Here is a 22,290-nt window from a genome sequence, read left to right on the forward strand (position 1 = left end):
GACCAGAAAGGAACCCAACTTGACCTTACATGTTCAGGCTTGGATGACAAGATCTACTGATGTTAGATGTTTTGTTAGAAGGTCTGGGTCACCAGATGGAGGTCTGTGCTGTCAAGTTATGTGTCAGCTGACTTGCAGACATGAATATGGCTTAGCCCATGTACCCATGAGGGCATCAGAAAAGGCTTTATTAAACAGCAGCAATGGCTCAGATGAAGTGGGCTCTGGTTGAAGAATTTCAGTCAGCACATTTAATTTTGCCTCAATGGTGGGCAACTGTAACTCTAGTACCCCAGCTGCCCTTCGAGCCACCACTGCAAATGAGATGATTTCATCAGTAGACAGCCTGTGTGGTGAATCTTGCTTAGTTTCTGGCTATCTAGCCCACTGGTGTGTTGCGAGTCCAGATCTAGTGAATCATTATTATGAGGGGGAAGCATTCCTTCTCTTTCCCCCATCGTTATCACTGTCTTGAAGTTGGGTCAGAGTCAGCTTCAATGAGAGTACAGATCCTTTGTTGGTAACGGCGTCCTGTTTCATCGTTTTATTCTCCAGATCCAGTATGGAGTATATGGAAATTTTCAAAGGTGAGAAATCTGTGGTTAGAAGTCACCATCAGAACTGTTAAACGCCAATTGCTTGGCTATCTGATCATCTGGGGGTATCCCCTGCCATGAGATACTTTAGAAGGAGAGCTCTCATCTTTCTTGATACCCCTCAGGGTGATAAGCCGCCTTCTACAAATACTGACTGATTTTCAGCCCACAGTGCTGCAGCCTGATACATCAACTGCTGTGGGAGGGTTGCAGATGGAAGATGAGGTAAGGGAGCTTCCGTAAGCAAAAGCAAGTCTCATTTCTCCTTTAGGAGCTCAGGAAGCTGAAGTGATACCTCAAATGGAGATTGTTTGCTGTCAAGGTGGTGCACCTTATACAAGAGCTCTTGAGCTGGGTTCTGCAGCTCCATGACTGCAAAGGGCACGTTTAACAACTTCAAGACCGCTGTAATGATAGCCGGTGTCTGAGATTACCTTGCTACTCTTCTGCTTACCATCATAGGTGCGGGCAGCCCAAGAGTTGATGCTGCAACCCTATGGATATCTTCAACGATTAGCACTCAACAGGGGTACACTTTCTCACCCACCTCAACCTGCAACTATGACACCGAACACTTTGCAGGGATAGATGCATGGAAAGGCAGTGGATGTAGAACGACAAAAGGAACCACCCCCGAAACTATGCCAATCTGCTAAGGCTGAACTTCTACCCATGTTTAATACATAAGAGCATAGCCAGTGCCTCGACTGGTCAAAGCACAGCCATAAACCTTGCCTGGGGCCCTGTATTAGAAGGAATCAAAGGAAACTACATGCGTCAGTACCGTTTTGAAATGATCATTTTACCTATCTTAATCCATAGATTTGGGGAAGGAACCAGTCTCCACATTAGAGAGTGAAGCTTAATGTTGAGTTAACCCTATTTCACGGACAAGGCTTCACTTCACTATATGCGCAACTGAGTAAAGAAAACACATTTAGAAGCAATCTAGGATGGTGGTGAGGAACCCTTAGACGGTGAATACTTATGATAAAATGTAAATTATTGGTCCAAAGCCATCTTGTACTGCTTTCACATGGCAGCTCTTACATTAGGAGGACTTACCAAACAATTGTACTCTATTAATGGTATGCAGTGCTGCTTTACCAGCAAATGCACTGAAATCTCTGCAAACAGCTGTCTCCTTATGCTCTGGTTGGTTCCCCCCTTCCTAAGTGCAAATGGAAAGGCTTGAGTAACTCTAGAACTTATATGGAATGGTTGATCATGGAGTTTCATGAAAATAGATCGGGCTTGACAGAAAGACTAGATTGAAAGGGTTGACGCCTTCTGATTTACACCACTGAACAAACTTAGTCCAGCAACCTTCGGAGGTTGGTTTAGCAGCTAACTTCCAAAGGACTAGGGTGGAGGGCCTATCCAACCTGCTGTGAGAGCAGAAACACTCTGCACAGGAGAGACAGGCAGGTGAGCACCAACAGATCTGTGTACCAGATATTCATCACCCAGTCTGGAGTGTTAATAAGCAGCATGTACAGCTGTGTATGGCACACCCCTGAGGACTTTCTGTTCTGGCCATGGCAAAGAGATTTGTGAATGAAAAGCCCAAGAAGGAGATAATCACCTTTTGTTACTTAGAGTATAGCTCCTAATCATGATCCTCCAATGACATGAAAGTGGAAATCATCCATCATCACAGAGAGGAGCTTGTTTTGTAAGGAGCTACTGGGAAGATTCCCACAGAAGAACTGCCTCTCCTTCCAACCCAGAGTCCACATCCCCACCTCAGCATGTTTGTTGATATCAGACAGTGGTCTGGTAAAATATCTTTAAACAGAAGCTCTGAAATTGAGCTATTTTGTAAAATCAGTCCAGCTTCTTTTTACCATACCGCCATGAACTACCTCTTTCTCGCAACGTCCTTGACCAGATTATGTAGTATGTGTGATCAAGAATGCACTGATAAAAAACAGACTCATTTAGGAGGCCAGATAAAAGGCACCTGAATATTTAGAAAATATCAATGCTGGAGAACCACCTTTATGGGTAATATATTCTGTTCCAGCACTGGATCTTTTAAATATTCAGATACTATTTGAATTGAATACTTGATATGTTTTTCGTACTTTTGCAAAGCAAGACACAGTTTAGAACTGCTAGATCTTCTGGCAAAAGCACAGGCTTAGCCAACTTGATATGGGAAATCTGGTGGACTGTAATCTAGGAATCACCTATGCATTACATGAGGGTGGTGAGCTCAAGGCAACAGATCTTGTGAGACTACACAATTATTTGTTGTATTAGTGAGTTCTGAAGGTCCTTTTAGCATGGATGGGCACAACAAACAAAACCACACTACATATTTTAAATATCTTATTAAATGCAATGTCATAATCTAGTGCAGATAATGTGAATAGATATAACTATAAAAACACATACAATAATCACAAAGCAATTAATAAACAAAAAATTAAAAAGAAGTGCAACATTGTGAAGGTGTTTCAGCAATTGATTGCCTTGAATTATGGAACCAGTCCCTTTTTAACCAACCTCTTCCTTCTAACCCACAGCTAAAAGGGCTTTGGACTGATAGTATATGTCTGAGTTCCATTAAGAGGTCTCTAGCCTGCATACCTTTGCTTAACAACAAGAATACTCTTCTGTACTTAAGAAGGTTGCTTCAGTCTCAGTTATGGTGTTCCTGAGTTGATGAGGTGCTGCTGGCTCCAAGGAGCTGATGACCTTCACTAAGGACGTTAGTAAATCAGCTTCCATGCACCAATCTCCCAGGAAGCAACTAGAAGATTCTCTCTGCCTAATACATGCCTATACCAGGCGTAAACACACTTTTCTGTTTACTTTTTAAAAGGGCTTTCCTCCTAATGAATGATGTAAAACACAAGAATTAGCACATTAATTCTGGAATTAATTTCTGAATTGCCAGTATCCTTGGCGGAAACTTCAGGTTTCCTATTCACAGGGAATCATAAATAAGCATTTTTGAGGTCTAGTAATGCTATCCTCTCATTTAGAGAGTAAGTGCAGCTCTTGACCAGAGTCACCATCTTGAAGTACTACTTTCAAATTAACTTGCTGACGAAAAACAGGTGCATCACTGGGCACAGGAAATACCTAGATCAATTCCCCTGGTTGCAGTTAGGCACCAGAACTGCCTCAATCAGACTTTTGCAAAGAAGGGTTTTCATTTCCACCTCCAACTGCTGGAAGCTGGGTCCTTTGACTCTTCTCAGTTAAAAAAAGGCTGCAGTAGTGTTTTCGCAGAGAACTAAGCATCTGCCCTGACACCAAGATATCTTCAGCCCACGTGTCCAAGGTGATCCTGTCCTAATGTTTTGGGGAAATGCTTCCAAATTCATGTCAGTGGGGCAGGACCCACGCTGAACCCATCATGCTTATTTTTTTTTTACTTGCAGCTCTGCAAGACTCTTCTTTTGGGCCACTGGAGTGATCTGTTTTTACATTGTTCCCAAAAATTGTATTATTTTTAGTACCCTTGCAGAGGGGTTTGGAAGTGCCGTTACTGAAATGGTAGGGGGAATCCATTGAGAATTACTGCCCCTTGGTCAAAATAAGGTGTAAGGACTCCTGGTCAATACATGTTCCATAGTTTTAGCTACGTCGGTGTCTGCTTTGAATGGCTTCACTGCTTCATTCACACCTTTCCCATATAGTTTATCTAAGCTAAAGGGCATACCAAGAACTCCCACCTGTACTTTGGGGTGGAAGACTGTATAGTGTAACAACACCTAACTACAGAGATTTGGGTCACAGAACATATCACAATAAATTGGAGTCTTCAAAATCCAGGGACCTTGTCATGTCATGTTTCAGGTGGTTCTTCTCTCTGTCAGGACATTTCACCCTTCTTCCTTATTGACCGGAAGGAAAGGAGTGAGAGTTGCCTTGCCATCCCATTGTTCCTGATCACATCTAATGAGGAGCACTACTGCACTGGCTGTGCAAGTTGTCCCGGGCCATTCCACGCTTTCCAAACTACAGCTCTCTTCCTCTGGAGGCACAGACATGGCTAAAACTGAATTAGCAAATTTTGCAATTTCTTATGGGAATTGGGTTTGTTTTTCCTTGACACAAGTACAGCCACCCACACTTTCAATTAGTCAGGCACATTAGCAGCTTCTCTGGCTTTAAGACAGCATTTTATATGGCGTGATAGCTATCTGAATGGGATCCTACTGGACCTACAGCCATACAGATCATAGTGTTCTGTGACAGGTAATTGCATAGCAGGTATCTCACTCCCTTGAAGCGCCTGTTCACCTCCAGTATTTGCAACAAACTTGATTTGCCCATCTGTGGCCTTATGCTCCAAACATCTAATTCATATACAACAGCATCCACAAGAGGGATAATTTTACCAACAATTAACATATAATCACATTCAAAAGAAGGATCAGCACTAAGAGTGTACACATGGTGCAAGTGAAGAAAAAACACATAGCCCAATTCATGATCAAAAAAGAGAACATTGTGATAGAATATGCAACATAAATTGCAGAGCCTTCACTTGTTGAAGCCCGTTTAGTTCTGCTTTTAGCTACAATCCATTTATCTTTGTTCTTTTACGTGTAAATGGTGTTTCAAACCCATAATAAACTCAAATGGTCATCATGAGTACAAGGGGAAGTTTGCTAAGCACTGGATTTGTATGTTATAGTGAAAACATGTTAGAAACATTTATGTTGGAGCTCTATAGAACGAATTAGAAGGGAACAATAATTAGGAGAGATGCCTTACACTCTAATACAGTGCAGTCAATGACTTGAAAAAGGATGAATAGGGCAAAGAGGTATAATGGAGTAAATGAATACATCAAACTAAGAGGGCTGCACAAACCTGTGATGAGATAGAGCACACAAGAAGGGATGGAACCTTTGTAAGATGTCACATATAAACTTACAGACTACAGAAAGGGCATAAAATGGCCAACTGACAAACTGTCCCCAATTACAGTGTGTATGGTGCTGTTGGAAAGAGGAAATAATTCAATGGAGCCTGCAAAAAATAGAAGGGCCCTTGGATAAGAACAACAATAAATTGACTAGAGAACAAGCATTTGCAAAGACAATAGGTCTGGGGTTGGCCACCAAAACTTTATTGTTTGGGAATATGCTGGGCCCTCATCAATGTTAAAAAAAAAAAAAAAAAAGCTACAGACAAAAAAGTTTAGAAATATTAGGCAGGAAAGAAAAAAGGCAAGAGTGAAAGACTGTAAGAAAGAATGGGAAGAAGGAAAGAAACCAAGAAAGAAAAAAGAGGATAGCTTAATACAGAACAGTTTCAAATGGACACAATCTGGTATGCTGTGAAATAGCAGCAGTCAGAAAAGCAAAACAGTCCAAAGGGAATTTGCAACAGCATTGGCTGTAGATGGGATCTGATTAAGATGTAATTTGCAGCAGAAGGGTCCTGCTATCACATCAGGCTCTAAACACAAAGGCAACACTAAAGTCATAACAAGGAAAAAACAAAAACACTGGCACTATCTTATGTGTGGATGTGCTCCTTGTGATACAGCAAAATGCAGTCACTCAAAGTTAAGCGAACCAGTGGCTTAAGTAGGCTGACCCATGGCAACATGCTATATGCTATAGTGGGTGGAAGCAAATGTGAATGACAAAAGAACAGACCAATAGATGAAGAGAGGTGGCTGAAAGCCCCTTTATGTAAGTATATTATAAATATTTTAGTAAAATGAAAGGTCATGGCTGTCACCAGACCTAAAGGGAGATATGGTATCAAACATTACTTACAATTGACTTGAGAACAGGTTAGCCTTCCATGGGCATAAAGAGTCAACCACGATCACTAATTCAGTCATGGAACAAAACCTACCGGGGGAAAACGGTTCAGGCGGAAACTCAGAGCGAATCAGTAAGTGCACTCTAATGAATGTACAATCTGGTCGGAAAGATCCAACAAAATCAAAGAGGGACGCAGGAGTCTCGATCACCCGAGGTGCTCGTTTGTAGTGAGCTCAGCAACATACAGAAACTATTCGGAATGTCTATAAAAGGACGCCCTAGAGCTGTGTGTAACAACGTGATCCCATCTCCACTAAACGATTGGCAGGAATTTCAGGAAATGGCGGGCCAGGGATCATGTAAATGAAAATGCATGTTAACGTCTGGGCCCATATCCATGCAAATAACTTAGATCAGAAGTGACTTCAGGAATGTGCTGTCCAGCTGTTCCAGAGCAATTATGGCTGGGAGCAGGAGTCGAGAAAGTGTGGGTGGTGGATGGTGGGCGGAGGAGAGAGAGGAGCTGATTTGCCGTCATTCCATTTCCTGAAATTCCTACCAATCAACATTTTTTGGTGGATGTGACATGTGCCTTACTTTCGGGATCTGTAGTCAACAGTGAATTGAGAGTTTTTCTGCAATTCTCAGTTGATCAGACTCTGTATCTCATAGATTGAAACACCTGTTGGCAATCTTAGCAAAACTATGCTAGCAGAGAGTGCCTGTCTAGGGTATACAATTTGCGATTAAAAGTGTATAAAAGGAACTAAGTATGACATTTGGTCACGAAGACATATGAAGCAACATTTTCTCACAGTTAACATGAATTCTGCCAAAATCTGTTTTATAACATAGTCAAGCCAATATTGTGCATTTCACCTGCTTTTAAACATTTCTTCTAGAAATTGCTTCATGCCTATAGTGTTTATTTTAGGTTGCCCCATCCAGGCTGCATCTGGTTTCCACAACTGAACACAACTTAAGTATACAAATGTATGAATACTAATAAGTAGACACCAGGTGTGTGGAAGTATCCCCGTCTAGGCTGTGCTTGTACTTCAGAGTGAAGTCTCATAAGTCAAATAAGTTGGATTTGACATACTCATCCATCATAATCCGTTGTCTTTGAGTAGAACACTATTGCTTCCAATTATCTCCTACTCAGATTTTGGAAAAGCATGGCATTTCCCAAGAACAGGCTAGGAGGTTTGGGGTGAACATGGTGTAGATTTAGTCCCAGGATACAGGCCCCTCCAAAAAGTTTGTTTTACACATTTCTGCTTCTCCTAACAATAGCTAAAAATGCATTAACATTTTCATTTGGTATGCAAACATGAGTTTAACGTTTCATTCATAAGCATGTTCTGATAGATCTTTCTTTTCCCATCAAAAGACAAAAAGAAGAAATTACGCACCCATGCTGTGGTCCACCATCGTTGACTACGTTCAGGTGTGCCAGCTGCCTCTTAAAATGAAGCTTATAACTTGCATTAATTCTTAAAAACAGCATCTAGTGAACAAAAAATATGTTTAAGATGATAAATATTTGCATAATTTGACTTGAGACATTTACCAAGTTGTTTTTTCATATTATTTTTACAGTAAATCACCCTGTCAACCAACATACTGTCTTATAAAAGTAAAACTGTACAAAGATTATGGTATTATGGGTTTTGTGGTTTATTCCTGTACCCACTTATCTGCTCTGTCCTTAGGGACTCACTTTAGAAATGCAGTACATATAACATAAACGCACATTATTACTGTTAAACGTCTGAAAGACACAACTGTTACCTACTTTTAAACAAGTTATTTACCATTGGTAATGCCTTATCTGGCAGAGACTGTATCTACCTGCAGATTCCTTACCTTGGATTTCGCCCCAGGGGTCAGGCTGGATCTGGAAGATGTTTCGTTAGCAGTACCCCAGCGCGCCAGTAAGTGGCGTTGATAGACTCTGCATTCATGCCAGAAGTGGCATCGAGGTACCTATACAGGAGGCACCCAGATGCGTCGGCATCAGTTTCTTTTCAAGACTTTCCACACCAGAAGCGCAAAGGCATGAAGAACACTAACCACTGGTGTGTCAAACCTAGGACCCTGAAAGGGGTCCTTCCTGTCCTTAGGAATCTGTTTGCCGATCGGAAAGGAATCTGCAGCTGGATATAGGGGGTCATTATGAACATGGCAGTCCAGACTGCCATATTACTAACAAAGGAAGACTGCCACAGGCGGCCCTCCGCCACCGCCAGTCTTCTGCCGACAGGCAGCCTGACGATGGTGGATTTTTCGATCTGACAGGGCAGCGCTAAAGAATCCGTTTTCCTCCAGCCTTTCCCTGGCGGTTTCCCCCACCAGGGAAAGGCTGGCAGAAGGGGTGCTCTGGGCCCCTCCACTTGGCATGGGCAGTGCAGGGTCCCCATGCACAGCCCCGTCACGCATGTCCACGACGCGCTGCACTGCGGCATTGACGACGGCTCCCTGTGGACCTGTCAGCAATGTCCAGGCCCAGCATTCTGCTGGGCCGGCTGGCGGAAACACTGTTCTGCCCAGCAGAATGTTGGCTATACAGGCGGTGGGGCCGTCAACGGGCTGGCGGTCAGTGACGGGATTTCCGCTGTGTTCATAATGTGCCCCATAATCTCTACCAGATAAGGCATTACTGAAGGTAAGTAACTTGTTCATCTGATTGAGACTTCTAGCTGCATGTTCCTTACCTTTGAATAGGTACCCAAGCAATACCATTGCCGGAGGTGGGTCTGCAAACCAGTTTCAAACAAGAAAGTCTGCAGGACCTGAATGTAAACGTGTGCAAAGATGCCCGCATTGCTGCCTGACAAATGTCCAGGACCGTAACTCTGCATGAACACAGTGGTCGCAGCTTTAGGTCTGATGGAATGAGTGTGCAAACCTTTAGGAGATTGCATCTTCGCCAGTCCGTAGCAGATCTCGATGCAGAGTATGACCCAAAGAGAGATGGTTCCCTTCTGCACTGTCCAACCTTTCTTCGCACCCACATGCCCCATGAAGAGTTGGTTGTCCACCCGGACTCACAGGTATGGTCAAGGAGGAGCTCCAATGTGCTTTTTGGGTCCGGATAATGGAGTCTCTCTTCTTCCCTAGAAGGATGTAGGGGTGAGTAAAACGTAGGCAGGGTGATTGACTGGCCTACTTGAAAAGGTGTGACCACTTTTGGCAGAAAAGAGTCTCTTGTGCGATGAACCAGTTTGTCAGGAAATAGAGAGGTGAAGCAGCTTAGATGACAAGGCCGGCAGCTCACTCACTCGACAGGCAGATGTATTTGCCACAAGGAAGGCTGTTTTTAGTATGAAAAGCCTGAGGGAGCAAATGTGGAGAGGCCCAAAAGGAGCACACATCAAAAAAGTTAGAACCAAATTAAGGTCCTACTGGGACACAATGAATGGAGAAGGAGGGAAGAGATGAGTAAGACCTTTGAGGAACCTATGTACAATAGGGGACTTGAACAAAGAGGGTTGATCGGGCAACCGCAAAAAGGCAGAAAAGATAGATAAGGACAAGTTATTTACCTTCAGTAACGCCTTATCTGGTAAAAACTATTTCTACCTGCAGATTCCTTACTTCTGAATTCTCCCCAAGTGTCACACTGGATCCAGAAGATTTTTGTGAGCGGTACCGCTGCGTGCTGGTAGGTGGGGGTCGATCAGCTCTACATCCGTTCATCAGATATGATGTTTTAGGTCCTAAATAGGTGCAACACACATGTGCTTATGTCAGTTTCTTTTCACGACTTTCCACACCAGAAGAACAGAGCCATGAAGAACACGGACGACTGGTGCATCAAAAATAAGGCCCTGAAAGGGGAGTTCCTGTGTCTTGAAATCAATTTGCAGAATAGGGAGGATGGGTGGGTTGGTAAGGAATCTGCAGCTAGATATCGTCTCTAGCAGATAAGGCATTACCGAAGGTAAGTAGCTTTTCCATATGATAGAGACTTCTAGCCACAGATTCCTTACCTATGAATAGATACTCAAGCAATACCATCCCCAGAGGTGGGTCTGTGAACCAAGTTCAGACTAGAAAGTCTTGCAGGACCGAACGGGCAAACTGCCTGTCCCTACAAACCTGACTGTCCAGACAGTGCTGTTTAGTAAATGTGTAGAGAGGTGCCCATTTTGCGGCCTAACAGATGTCAAGAACTGGAACTCCATGTGCTAACGCAGTGGTCCGAGCTCTAGTTTAGGTAAAATGAACGGGCAAACCCTCAGGGGGCTGCTTTTTGGCCAGTGCATAGCAGATCTTAATGTACAGTACGACCCATCTGGATATGGTCCACTTCGGCACTGCCCAACGTTACTTCGCACCCACATACCCTACAAAGAGCTGGTCATCCAGCCGGAATTCTTTTGTATAGTCAAGGTAGTACGCCAACGTTCTTTTTGGGTCCAGGAGGTGGAGTTTCTAACCTTCCTTAGAAAGATGTGGTGGTGCCTAAAAAGCAGTAAGGTGAAGGATTGGTCTACATGAAAGGGCGTGACTACTTTTGGCAGAAAAGAGACCCTAGTGTGAAGCACCACTTTGTCAGGATAGATAGAAAGGTAGGGCAGTTTAGATGAAAATGCCTGCAGCTCTGCGGACCTATGTGATTGCCACAAGGAAGGCAGTTTTCAATGTGAAAAGCCTGAGAAGACAATTGTGGAGAAGCTCGAAAGGAGCATACATTAGAAAGCTCTACCAGCTACTAATGTGCTGACTGACTGCTCCTGACCAGTTCAGCCACCACGGATGATTTCTGGTCCCCTCAAGGTGAGAGTCAGCTCTCTCGAGGGCATCCCTGGGCGGAGGTGAGTTCACCGCACCCAAGCACGATGGGCATTCCATGGCGGGAAGCTTCAAAGGGCGAGCCGCCTTTGTAATGCAACCCAGGTCTCGCCAGATGGTGGAGATGACCTACCTCACTTTAGGTGGTAGCACAGGTAGGCAAATTAAGCAGATTAGGCGGTGTACCCACTCAATGCCAGTCCCACCCCTAAGGTGGATGAGGTGAAGTAGGTACTTCTTTTTAAATTCCTTGATCTTGTTTGGAGGGAATTAGGCCACTAGGGTTAGGGTGGTTAAGGTTATGTCCACTTCCCAACGGAAGTGGTCATAGAAAGTGTGCAGTCACTTTAAAGTTGGCCAGCCCATCGGCTACCATGCGGCACTCCCTGTAAAGCCACTAAATTGAGTATTTAAGTGGCACCCCTGAACCCTGGAACTCAGATCCTGACTACCTACAAAGCAAAGGACAAAGAAGAGTCGCCCCTGCATAAGAGGAAAAGAAGAAGCAGCTGACTTGGAACCAGCCCCTCCGGCCTGCCTGCTGACCTCGACAAATTCTGCCCAAAAGATGAGTCGTCCTGAAGCTGAGCCTCCACGATACCCAGGAGGACTGCCTGCCTTCTACGAAAACTCAATGAGCAGCGGAACTGCTCTGCAACAAAGTTTCAAGAAAGGACTCTGACGCCCCTGAACAGCAAGGACCCCACACCTGAAGTGACCTCAGTACCCAACGACCATGACCCAAGATAAAGCCCAGTTTCCCAGCTGTCTAGAGTCCGAGTCCACTCAGGTTTCACCCCTCTTGGACTCCCTCAGGTTGCCTGCAGCCTCTGCACGCAGGGCCCCCTCTCCTACAGCCTTGTGGTGAGAGGAAAGCAGAGACCTCCAGCAACCACTGCACCCGTCGCCCCTGACCCCATCTGAGGTGGGTCACTGGTGCCAACGACATCCCCTAGGTCCCGAGCTTTTTTTTTTTTTTTTATTGAGCATTTTACAATATAAAAAAAATACAACAAACAAACTTGCCAGTTATCATCATTAGTGTGTTACATATGGTATGCTATTAGGTGTCGTATAAAAAGGAACGTGTTACAATAGTCATCACGTCCATATTAATAGAGATTACAAGTCTCTAGCTTGGACTCAGGGGACCGGAGGGTCACAACATTCTGCTTTAGTATGTAGAGAGGGCAGTAGCGGAATAAAACAGGGTTAGTAATCAGGCTCATGCTAGCGATACGGGTATTACCTACATGATGTGAAAGGAGAGGAGTGCGATGTATCCCCCACCGCCCCCCCCCCCTCCCAGGGGTCATTCACTTAGAGTATCACCCCCCGATCCCCTGCTCTGATTTTCCCGAGCCCAACTCACAAACGGATCCCAGATGTCACAGGGCCTAGAAGCAGCCGGCATTAACTCCCAGAATGTAGTTAACTGCGTGTGTCCGTAAGTTACATCAGCCAGCCAATCCCTCACCACGGGCACCCACTGCCTACCCCAGTGGATCGCCACCCGTCGCTTAGCAAACAGTAGAAGTAGTGCATGCAGCCTGCGCACTGCTGGCGGAGTGTCCCTGACATATCCCAGAAGTCCAAGCAGAGGGGAAGGGACATCCGAGCGGCCCACTATCTGGTTTACCGATACAAAAATCTGAGACCAATAACCCTTTAACCTCGGGCAGGACCACGCTATATGTAGAAAAGAGGCCGAGGCCGACCCACATCGCCAACATTCATCTGTCTCCCTAAGCCCCATTTTTTTCAGGCTGATGGGGGTTCTGTAGAACCTATGCAAGTATTTAAAATGTATTAAACGCAGCTTGTAATTTGGCGAAAGCTCAGCAAGCTGCCCACAGCAGAAGTCCCACTGTTCCTCAGTAATCTCAGGCTGGAGCTCCTCGTTCCAATACAGCATAGATTTAGGCGTCACTCCCGGTGTCATGTTTTGCATATGGCGATAAATACGGGTTACTAGTTTTCGGGGAGAAGGGGAGCTCACCACCGCCTCCAAAGCTGTAAAGACTGGTGGCGCGTGAGGGAAACCTTCGAATAGCGTCCGGCACGCCGCACGTAGTTTGTGGTATAGAAATAGTTCGGAAAAAGGCGCCGTACCTCCCTCCTCCGACGTCGGGGGAGGCATAAACTTACCATTGGGAAAAAGGTCTGCAAATGTGTGGAGGTGCATTTTGTCAATCAGATGACCAGCTATCCCATCAGCCACACAAGGCAGCATCGGGTTATGCAATAGAGGAAGCGATGGAGCATACAACAGTGGGACCCCGGCCCTCCTGCGCAACTCCTCCCATACCCACTGCAGCATCCTAGCCGTATCTACGTCTGCTCTGGGACGCCCTGCCTTAGCGAATATCGCCACTCCAATTGGAAGGGGCGCCACCACATCGCGTTCCACTGCCACGTGAGGCTGAAAAGGGACCGGGTGGGTCCAAAAATGCAAGAACTGAGCCTGAGCACAGAGGGCATACAATTTTATATCTGGGGCACCTAAACCTCCCTGTCGCAGTGGCAGTGTCAGCGTGTCCCACGCCACCCTGGCCTGTCCACCTGCCCACACCAGCTCCACCAGGCGTGACCGCAAAGTGGCAAAGAAGTGTGCCGTAAGCAGTATAGGTATATTGACGAATAGATAAAGGAATTTGGGTAACACTATCATTTTTGTCAGCGCAATCCGCCCAGTTAGTGACAGGGGCAGGGAAGCCCATAATTTCACTTTCTCGCTCAGCCACATCATTGCTCTGCCAAAATTAAGGCCCCAAATCTCCTGAAGGTCCCGGCTAATCCAAATCCCCAGATACTTGACCCTTCCCGCCTCCCAACGCAAAAGATATTCAGAGCGCACTTCCGTAGTACCGTTCGTGAGAGGAAAGATAACTGATTTGGACCAGTTGATGGAGATACCTGCGAAGACCTCAAAGCGGACAAATTCCCGCAAGATGGGATCCAAGTTATCCGAAGGATTGGTCAGATAAAGGGTCACATCGTCCGCGTATAGTGATACTAGAAGGTTTCTAGAGCTGAATCCTATACCTCTTGCAGTATGATGTTGCCTAATCCTCGCTGCCAGCGGCTCCATAGCTATAGCAAATAGCAGCGGGGATAAAGGGCAACCCTGCCTAGTACCACGTAAGACAGGGAAAGGCTTAGATACCAGGCCATTCACCCGCACTCTGGCTGTAGGCAATGTGTAAAGCAGGCGGATTTTCTTAAGCAGCAGCGTACTGTACCCCATCCTTTGTAAAACACAGAATAAATATGGCCATTCAATTGTATCAAAGGCCTTAGTGGCATCCAAAAACACCACGGCCGCTCTAACTTCGGGGTGTAGGTAATGTAATGCAGCGAAGATCGTTCGCAGGTTATGGGAGGTCGCCCTTCCTGGTATAAAACCGGATTGGTCAGGGAGTGCGACCATCGACAACATTGGTTGCACCCGGTTCGCAAGCAAGTTGGCCAAAATTTTCACATCTACATTAATCAGAGATAAGGGTCGGTATGAGTTTAGATCGTCAGCAGGTTTATCCGACTTCAGCAGCGTGATAATCAGCGCTTCACGCATAGTGGCAGGCAACACCCCTCTCTCCATAGCCTCCTCGTACACCGCCAGCAACCTCGGCGACAGCTCATCTGCGTATGCCTTATAGAAGGCTGTTGTCAGACCATCACGTCCCGGCGCCTTGTCAGGCGGTAGGCTCCTGATGACTTGTGCCACATCTCCGGCGTCTATCGGGAGGTCCATATATTCTCTGTGGTTATTATTGAGCCATACCAATGCAATGGAGTCTAAGTAGGGTTCCAGCCCCACCGGACATGCATCATGAGTGTTGGTATATAAACGAGAATAAAACTTGGAGAATGCTCCTACAATGTTCTCCCTGTCATGAAGCAGTTCACCATCAGCTATGCGCAGTTCATGGATATAAGTCGCGGGACGCGGCGGTCTAATCATATTTGCCAGGACCTTTCCCGGTCTCCCTCCTTCGCCGTAACGCCTCGCCTCCGCATATTTCCCTAGAAACTTGATCTCCCGCGACGCCTCCTCCTCATATTCCAATAATTTGGTTTTCAACAGCCCCGCCACCTCTGATTCTCCAGCCTCTAAGAAAGTGCGTTTGAGTCGTTTTAAATCAGTTTCCAGCGCTACCAGCGTGCCCTGTATCGCCCTTAATACACCCGCCTGCCGGGCTATACACTGGCCTCTAATGACGACCTTGAAGGCCTCCCACAGAGTCACCTCTGTGTCCACCGATCCCACATTATGCTCAAAGTAGTCAGTGATATCAGTCCGTATTTCCTCTCTGAATGCAGCATCAAGTAATGCCTGGGGTGGGAGCCGCCACGAGAACGCCGGGAAAGGACCCCCGGGAAGCAGTAACTTCAGCATACAGGGTGCATGGTCGGACAGCGTGCGGGGCATGTGCTCTACCTGCGCCGTCCACAACGCTACATCCCGCGACACCAGCCAGAAGTCAAGACGGGACCACGCGCCGCTATAAGTTGATACACAAGTGCCCTCCCTCAGGTCCTCAAGCCTGCCTCGTCATACATCAACCAGCGCACCATCCAGCATTATTTCCCGCAGCGCGGAGCCCGCCAACAGATTTAATGTGCGAGCCACTCCCTTCCTATCCACACTGTCATCAAGTACTGCATTAAAATCGCCTCCCCATATAATTGTATCGCACCCAGTGGCTTTCACTTGCCCCCAAAGCTTATGAAAGAAACCTGGAGAGTCAGCATTAGGCCCATACACAGCCACGAATACTACCGAAACGCCACACACAATGCCCTGTACCCAAACATATCGCCCCTCTGGGTCGCACTGAACAGCGCCCTCACGCCAGTCCAATCCACGTCGTATCTGTATCGCCACCCCCGAGCATAGTTGGAATAGATAGCTGAATAAGCATGCCCCCATCTGGTGTGGCACAGTCTTTGGGCAGGGGCGGTGTTCAGATGAGTTTCCTGCAATAGGCAGACATCCACACCATGCCGTACCAAATATGCATGTACCAACCTAGCCTTCCAGTGGTCGTTGAGCCCCCTTACATTCCAGGTGAGACAGTTCAAGGTTTTATCTACTCTTGGCATTTCACATACACATCATGTAAAGTGCAGGAGGACGTGTTGACAGTGACCCTACTGTACGCTCAAGACACCACACAAATAGCATACGATAGATATTGGCAATAAACAACAAGATAACAACCCCAATCAGCCGCCCCCCACCCACTCCAACCCCCCAACCGGGTCATAGATTAACCATCCCCATACTATCCCCAAAACGACATTTTAATAAACAAGGGGACATTCCCGAGAGGGTGTGGCGATGCCAGCTACTTCCCCGTATGAAACGGGGTGGCCGGAAGATCTGCAGGGGATCCTCGCCGCTCATAACCTTATAATTTAGATCTATCTAGAATAGCAGATGACGGAGATTGAACCACAGGCTTCCCAAGTGCACCACCCCCTCCAGCAGATAGAGGTCACATTTAAGTAAGAGTCATTCCCAAAGGATATAGTAGATTGGGCCCGCGTTTACTCATCGCCACTGAGCCTGCTATCCATTGTCTCCGCAGCCTCTCTTGAGGGTTGTGCGGATTTGCGTCCCACATGTTTGGCGAACTTCATCGCTTCCTTGGCATCCGTAAATATGTGGGCAGACCCCTCAAAGGACACCTTTAATTTAGCCGGGTAGAGGAGGGACTACGGGACCTGCGCCTGCAGTAGAAGTCGCTTAGCAGGCAGAAACTCCCGGCGGGCAGCCTGTACAGCCGGGGTGAAGTCAGGGTAAAAGGAGATGCTATTGCCCTTGTGCGTGATGGAACCTTTCTGCCTTGCCAGTTTAAGGATCAAATCACGGTCTTGGTAGTTCAGGATTCTCGCAATTATAGGCCGGGGCGGCGCTCCAACGGGGGGCCTCTGGCCCAGTGACCTATGTGCCCTCTCCACCGCAAACATCGCCGAGAGGTTAGGGTCAAATAATTAGTGTAGGAGTTCAGTAATGTATGTTTCCATCTTATTTATGGCAGTGCTCTCCGGGATCCCCGTGATGCGTAGATTGTTGCGCCGGGACCGCGCTTCCAGGTCCTCATTTTTAGCCTGGATTATTCCCAGCAATTTGTCCATGTGTAGGAGCTGGTCCCTCGTTTCCACTTGAAACTCGTGACACTCAGACTGGCGAGCCTCAAGCGTGTCCAACCTCGTCTCATGTGTGGTCACCTGTGTTTTCACAGAGTCTAACTGACTGGTAAGATTGTCCAGTTTAGTGTCGATATTCCGGAGGCTGGAGCGCATCTCCAGCATCAATGTGCGCAAATCTTCACCCTGATCGTCAGCGACAAGGTCGCGCCCCTCCGCCGCCTGGGGCCCCTGCTCCGACTCTCCCTGACGTGTAGAGCGCTTATTATCAAAGTTCAGCTTCGGCTGCTTAGCATCATGTTTCCCCATGGCAGCTAGAGATCCACCAGGTCCTGCCGCGAGCCACCAGCTAGGCCTACAGCCACCTCCGCTGCCGAGTAGCCGCAGCAGGGGACCACTACCTCCTTCACAGCGCTCTCGCTGACTGATTCCTCACTAATGAGCCACGTAGTCGCCGCCAGCACCTCCACTGGGTTCACTTAGACTGTCTCTCCACGTTAGACCAAAACCTTTGCCAGGATGTAATCAAGTGTCCACTATGTCATCCATCACCTCAGATCGGCGGGGGGGGGAAGCCCTCCATACACCCCCGCACTCACGAGGCAACTGGACCGGCCACAGCAGCGCCTGTCACAACTGTCCACATTCAGCCTCCTGCCCAGCAGTGTTTGCTCGCAGGTTCCCTGTCTCCTCACCTCTGCATCCCTGGAGCATGCCACCTGCGTCACCCTGGTAGATCAGGCACTACCACCTCCACCGGTGCTCCAGTTGTCTTCCCCAGTGCGCCCATGGCATCAGCGAGATCCCGCGTCGATGCCCAACCGCACACAAGTTCACGCACCGCCTCACTCTGATGCCTGTGTTTTTGGCTCCTAAATGGCCGCTGCCACCTCCAGACTCCGCCGCCTCTGCTCCCGCCGCAGGCACAGCGACGATGTCCAGCGGGCCACCTCCGTCAGTCGGAGTGCAGCCCTAGTGTCGCTCATGTAACTTTTTTGTTTTAGGGGTTCTTCGTCTCTAACAGTGTCGTCCGCGCCTGCGGGCAGCGCCCCGATTCCTGAGCCGCCACCCAGCCGCGCGGCTCCAAGAACTCCACTCCTAGGCAGCCCGGGGGCCGCCCCAGCACCCCGACACTGGCAGGATCACTTGGGCAGCTTTTATCTATGCCGGGATCCCTCAGCGTCCCGGCGCTGCCCTCGCTCAGGCCCTGCCGCCAGTACGCGCCCCGGGCCCGAGTCTCAGCTCCCCCAACAGCGTGCTCCGGCAGGCGCCTCCGACGGGTCCATCCGCAGGCCGCGCGGTCCCCAGTTCCTCACAGGTGTTAGGATATAAGCTTCTCGTATCTCCGCCTGTGCCACACCGCCACCTGCAAATTTTCTACTGGTCCTGGCAGCTATGGCTCGCCCCCTAGTGAAGGATATTTAAAGGATTACGGTCCGGCCGGCGGAGCTCACTCAAAGAGCGGCCATCTCGCTGCTCAGCAGGCCACGCCCCGCTAGGTCCCGAGCTTGAGTCCACCCGTGCTGGACTCCCCGACGACACCTGCAGCCTCAACAGGCAGCACCCCCGACTGCGAGTGCTCCTGGAGGAGAAAACTAGATGCCTAAAAACACCCCTGCATCCGTCGCCCCTGGGCACAGGAGAAGAGGACCAAAGGTGCACCTATGTCCCCGAGCACCCCAAGTCTACTACCTACCTGCTTGTTGTCCCTGACTGGCTTCCTAGCCAGAGCCTGCAGCTTGTGTCCAACTCCCATATAGAACCATTGGGCACGCGACGCCTTACTGCACCCGGCCGCCACAGTGCTGCCTGGTGTGACCTGTTCATGTGGTTTTGATCTCTTAAGTCGTTATTAAGCCTGTGTTTGCTTAACATTGTTTTCCTCCATATGATAACATTGAGAGAACTCTGAAAAAGTGTTGATTTCTGAAACTGCAAAGTATTTATTTTTAAAAGTCTACATACCTGATTATGAAGTTCTTGGGTTCCCGACTGGGTGTCATTGATTGGCTCGGCGTCCATCGCCGGCATCTTCTGCGCCGGATATGATGTTGCAGGTCCTACACAGGCACTACCCTGGCATACTGACGTCAGTTTGTTTTCATGACTTTCCACACCAGAAGTGCTTAGCCATGAAGAACACTGACCACTTGTGCATCAAAACTATGGCCTTAAAAAGAGTCCCTGTCTCTAGAAATCAGTTTGCAGAGTGGGGTGAATGGGTGGGTTGGTAAGTAATCTGCAACTAAATACTGTCTTTACCAGATAAGGTGTTACCGAATGTAAGTAATGTCCGTCTGACATCTAGTTGCAGATTCCTTACCTTAGAATAGATAACAAAGCAATACCATTCCCGGAGGTAGGTCAGCGAACTAAGATCACACAGGAAAGTCCGGCAGGACTGAATGGGCAAAGTGCCCGTTCCAACGGACCTGACTGTTCTGGCTGGAGTGTTTAGTAAACATGTGCAGAGATGCCCATGTTGCTGCCTGACAGATATCAAGGGCTGAAGCTTTGCGTGCTAACGCAGTGGTTGCAGCTTTATCTTTAGTATAATGAGCACACAAACGTTCAGGAGGGTGCTTCTTAGTCAGTGGGTAGCACATTGTAATGCAGAGTACAACCCATCTGGATATTGTTCTCTTCTGCACTGCTCGACCTTTCTTTGCACCCACATAACCAACAAAGAGTTGATCTTCCACCCGGAACTGTTTGGTACAATCAAGGGGGAACGCCAATGCTCTTTTTTAGGTCCAGGCTGTAGAGTCTCTCCTCTTCCTTAGAAGGCTGGAGGGGTCCCTAAAAAGTAGGCAAGATGATGGATTGGCCTACATGAAAGGGCATAACCACTTTTGGCAAAAAGGAAGCTCTAGTGCGAACCACCACTTTGTCAGGATAGAGGGAAAGGTACAGTGGTTTAGATGACAATGCCTGCAGCTCACTCACGCTGCGGACAGATGTAATGGCCAGAAAGAAGGCTGAATTCAAAGTGAGAAGCCTGAGAGAGAAATCGTGGAGAGGCTCGAAAGGAGCCCACATCAAAAATGTCAAAACCAAATTCAAGTTTCATTGGGGCATAATGAATGGGGACAGAGGAAACATATCAGTAAGGCCTTTAAGGAACCTAATTGCAATAGGCAATTTAAACAAAGACGGTTGATCAGGCAACCTTACAAAAGTAGAGATTGCAGACAAATAGCCCTTGATAGTGCCCATAGCAGAGCTCTGCCGGGCCAAAGAAAGTATGACTAGAACCTCAGAGAGAAAGGTAGAAAGGGGGTCAACAGACTTGTCTGTATACCATGCCACACATTTCTTCCAATAACATGTGTACACCGGTTTGGTGGAGGGATATGTTGTAATGTGACATTAATAGGTGTGTAACTTGATATGAGTTGGTTAGCGCGACAGCGAGCACTAGGCAGCTCTTTATATAAAACGTTCTGTTGTTATGGTGTGTCGTTAAGGGAATGCGGACTTCGATTCGAGTCAGTTATGAGGAGCTGGCTGAAGGGGAAGTCACGCTGATCCTTGCATCGAATAAATAACTTAATTATAACTTAAGAAGCTGTCCTGAAGCCGTCATTACAACAGGAGACGTGGCTGCCAAGATAACAATATAGACTTTGGGTGGAAAATCGAAAGTTGTCAACTGCTGCTACTCAATCTCCACACAAGAAGGCAGAGACTGGACAGGTTTGGGTGGAGAACCCTCCACTGCTGCTGGAACAGAAGATCCTCCTGAAGGGGCAGTCTGATTTGAGGATCGATGGTCATGCTCAGTAGCTCGGGATACCAGACCCTTCGTGCCCAGTCCGGGACCACAAGGATTACTTGGGTCTGGTCATCCTTGATCTTCTTGAGAACTCTAGGTAGAAGTGGCCTGAGTTCCACTTGAGATGAAAAGCGTTGCTAAGCGATTGCCGCCTTGATAAACTTCTGCACGCAATACTGATGACATTGTGCATTCGCTGAAGAGGCGAACAGATCTAGCTAAGGCGCTCTCCATTGCTGAAAGAGACCTTGCACCACCTCCGGATGGAGATGCCATTCGTGATCGACTAAACATTGTCAGCTGATTTAATCCGCTCTGACCTTCAGAGCCCGCCAGATGTTGAACCACCAGGGAAATGCCCTGTTCTTCCAGCCACGCCCAGCAGTGCAGAGCCTCTTGACAAAGGGTCCAAGTCCCCACCCCGACCTGCTTCTTGCATTACCACATGGCGGTGGTGTTGTCCATGAACACCTGCACTACCTTCCCTTTGAAAGAGTGAAGAAATGCGTTCAATGCTAATCTGATCGCCCAGAGCACCTAAAGGTTGAGGTGGAGTCTGGACTCTGCCGGAGACCAGATGCCTCTGATCTCCACCTCTCCCAGGTGACGCCACATCCCAGGAGTTATGCATCCGTCACCACTGTCAGATCTGGTTGGGGAGGGGAGAGGGATCTGTCTCTGACCCAATTGCAGATCTTGTGCAGTTCTGCTGACATCTGGACCATGTTGGAGAGATTCCCCTGATGCTGCGCCCACTGAAACTTCGGGTCCCACTACAGAGCCTGCATACGCCATCTGGGATGTGTCACCAGCAGGATGCAGGAGGCCATGAGGCCCAGCAGCCACAGAGTCATTCTTACCGAACTTCAGGACAGAGGCTGAAACATCCATATCATAACTTGAATATCCTGGACTCGCTGCTCAGGATGATAAGCCCAAAACTGCACTGTGTCCATAATAGCTCCGATGAACATCTGAGAGGGAGTCAAGTGTGCTTTGGCACGTTTATAGTGAACCGCAGCGAATGCAGAAGGTCTGCCATACTCTGCAGTTGGGGGGACAACAGCCTGTGGTGAGCCTGCTTTCAACAGCCAGTCCTCGAGATAAGGGAAGACTGGAATTCCTGATCTCCACAGATGAGCTGCAACCTCTGCCATCACCTTGGTAAACACCCGAGGGGCACTGGTAAGGCCAAAGGGGAGCACAGTGAATTGAAAAT

At 47.7% G+C, this 22,290-nt stretch overlaps 1 protein-coding gene across 5 annotated transcripts in view; it reads right to left on the minus strand.

Moving 5' to 3' along the window:
- Positions 1 to 22,290, minus strand: part of VPS54 (VPS54 subunit of GARP complex) — a 555,456-nt gene that overhangs the window by 20,613 nt on the left and 512,553 nt on the right. For all 5 annotated transcript variants that reach the window (XM_069234226.1, XM_069234229.1, XM_069234227.1 and 2 more), the window contains one exon: positions 7,756 to 7,850. In XM_069234226.1, coding sequence (XP_069090327.1) covers positions 7,756 to 7,850 — 95 coding nt within the window. The remainder of the gene's footprint in view (positions 1 to 7,755; positions 7,851 to 22,290) is intronic.

This window comes from Pleurodeles waltl, chromosome 5, assembly GCF_031143425.1.
Source record: "Pleurodeles waltl isolate 20211129_DDA chromosome 5, aPleWal1.hap1.20221129, whole genome shotgun sequence".
NCBI classification, from domain to species: domain Eukaryota; kingdom Metazoa; phylum Chordata; class Amphibia; order Caudata; family Salamandridae; genus Pleurodeles; species Pleurodeles waltl.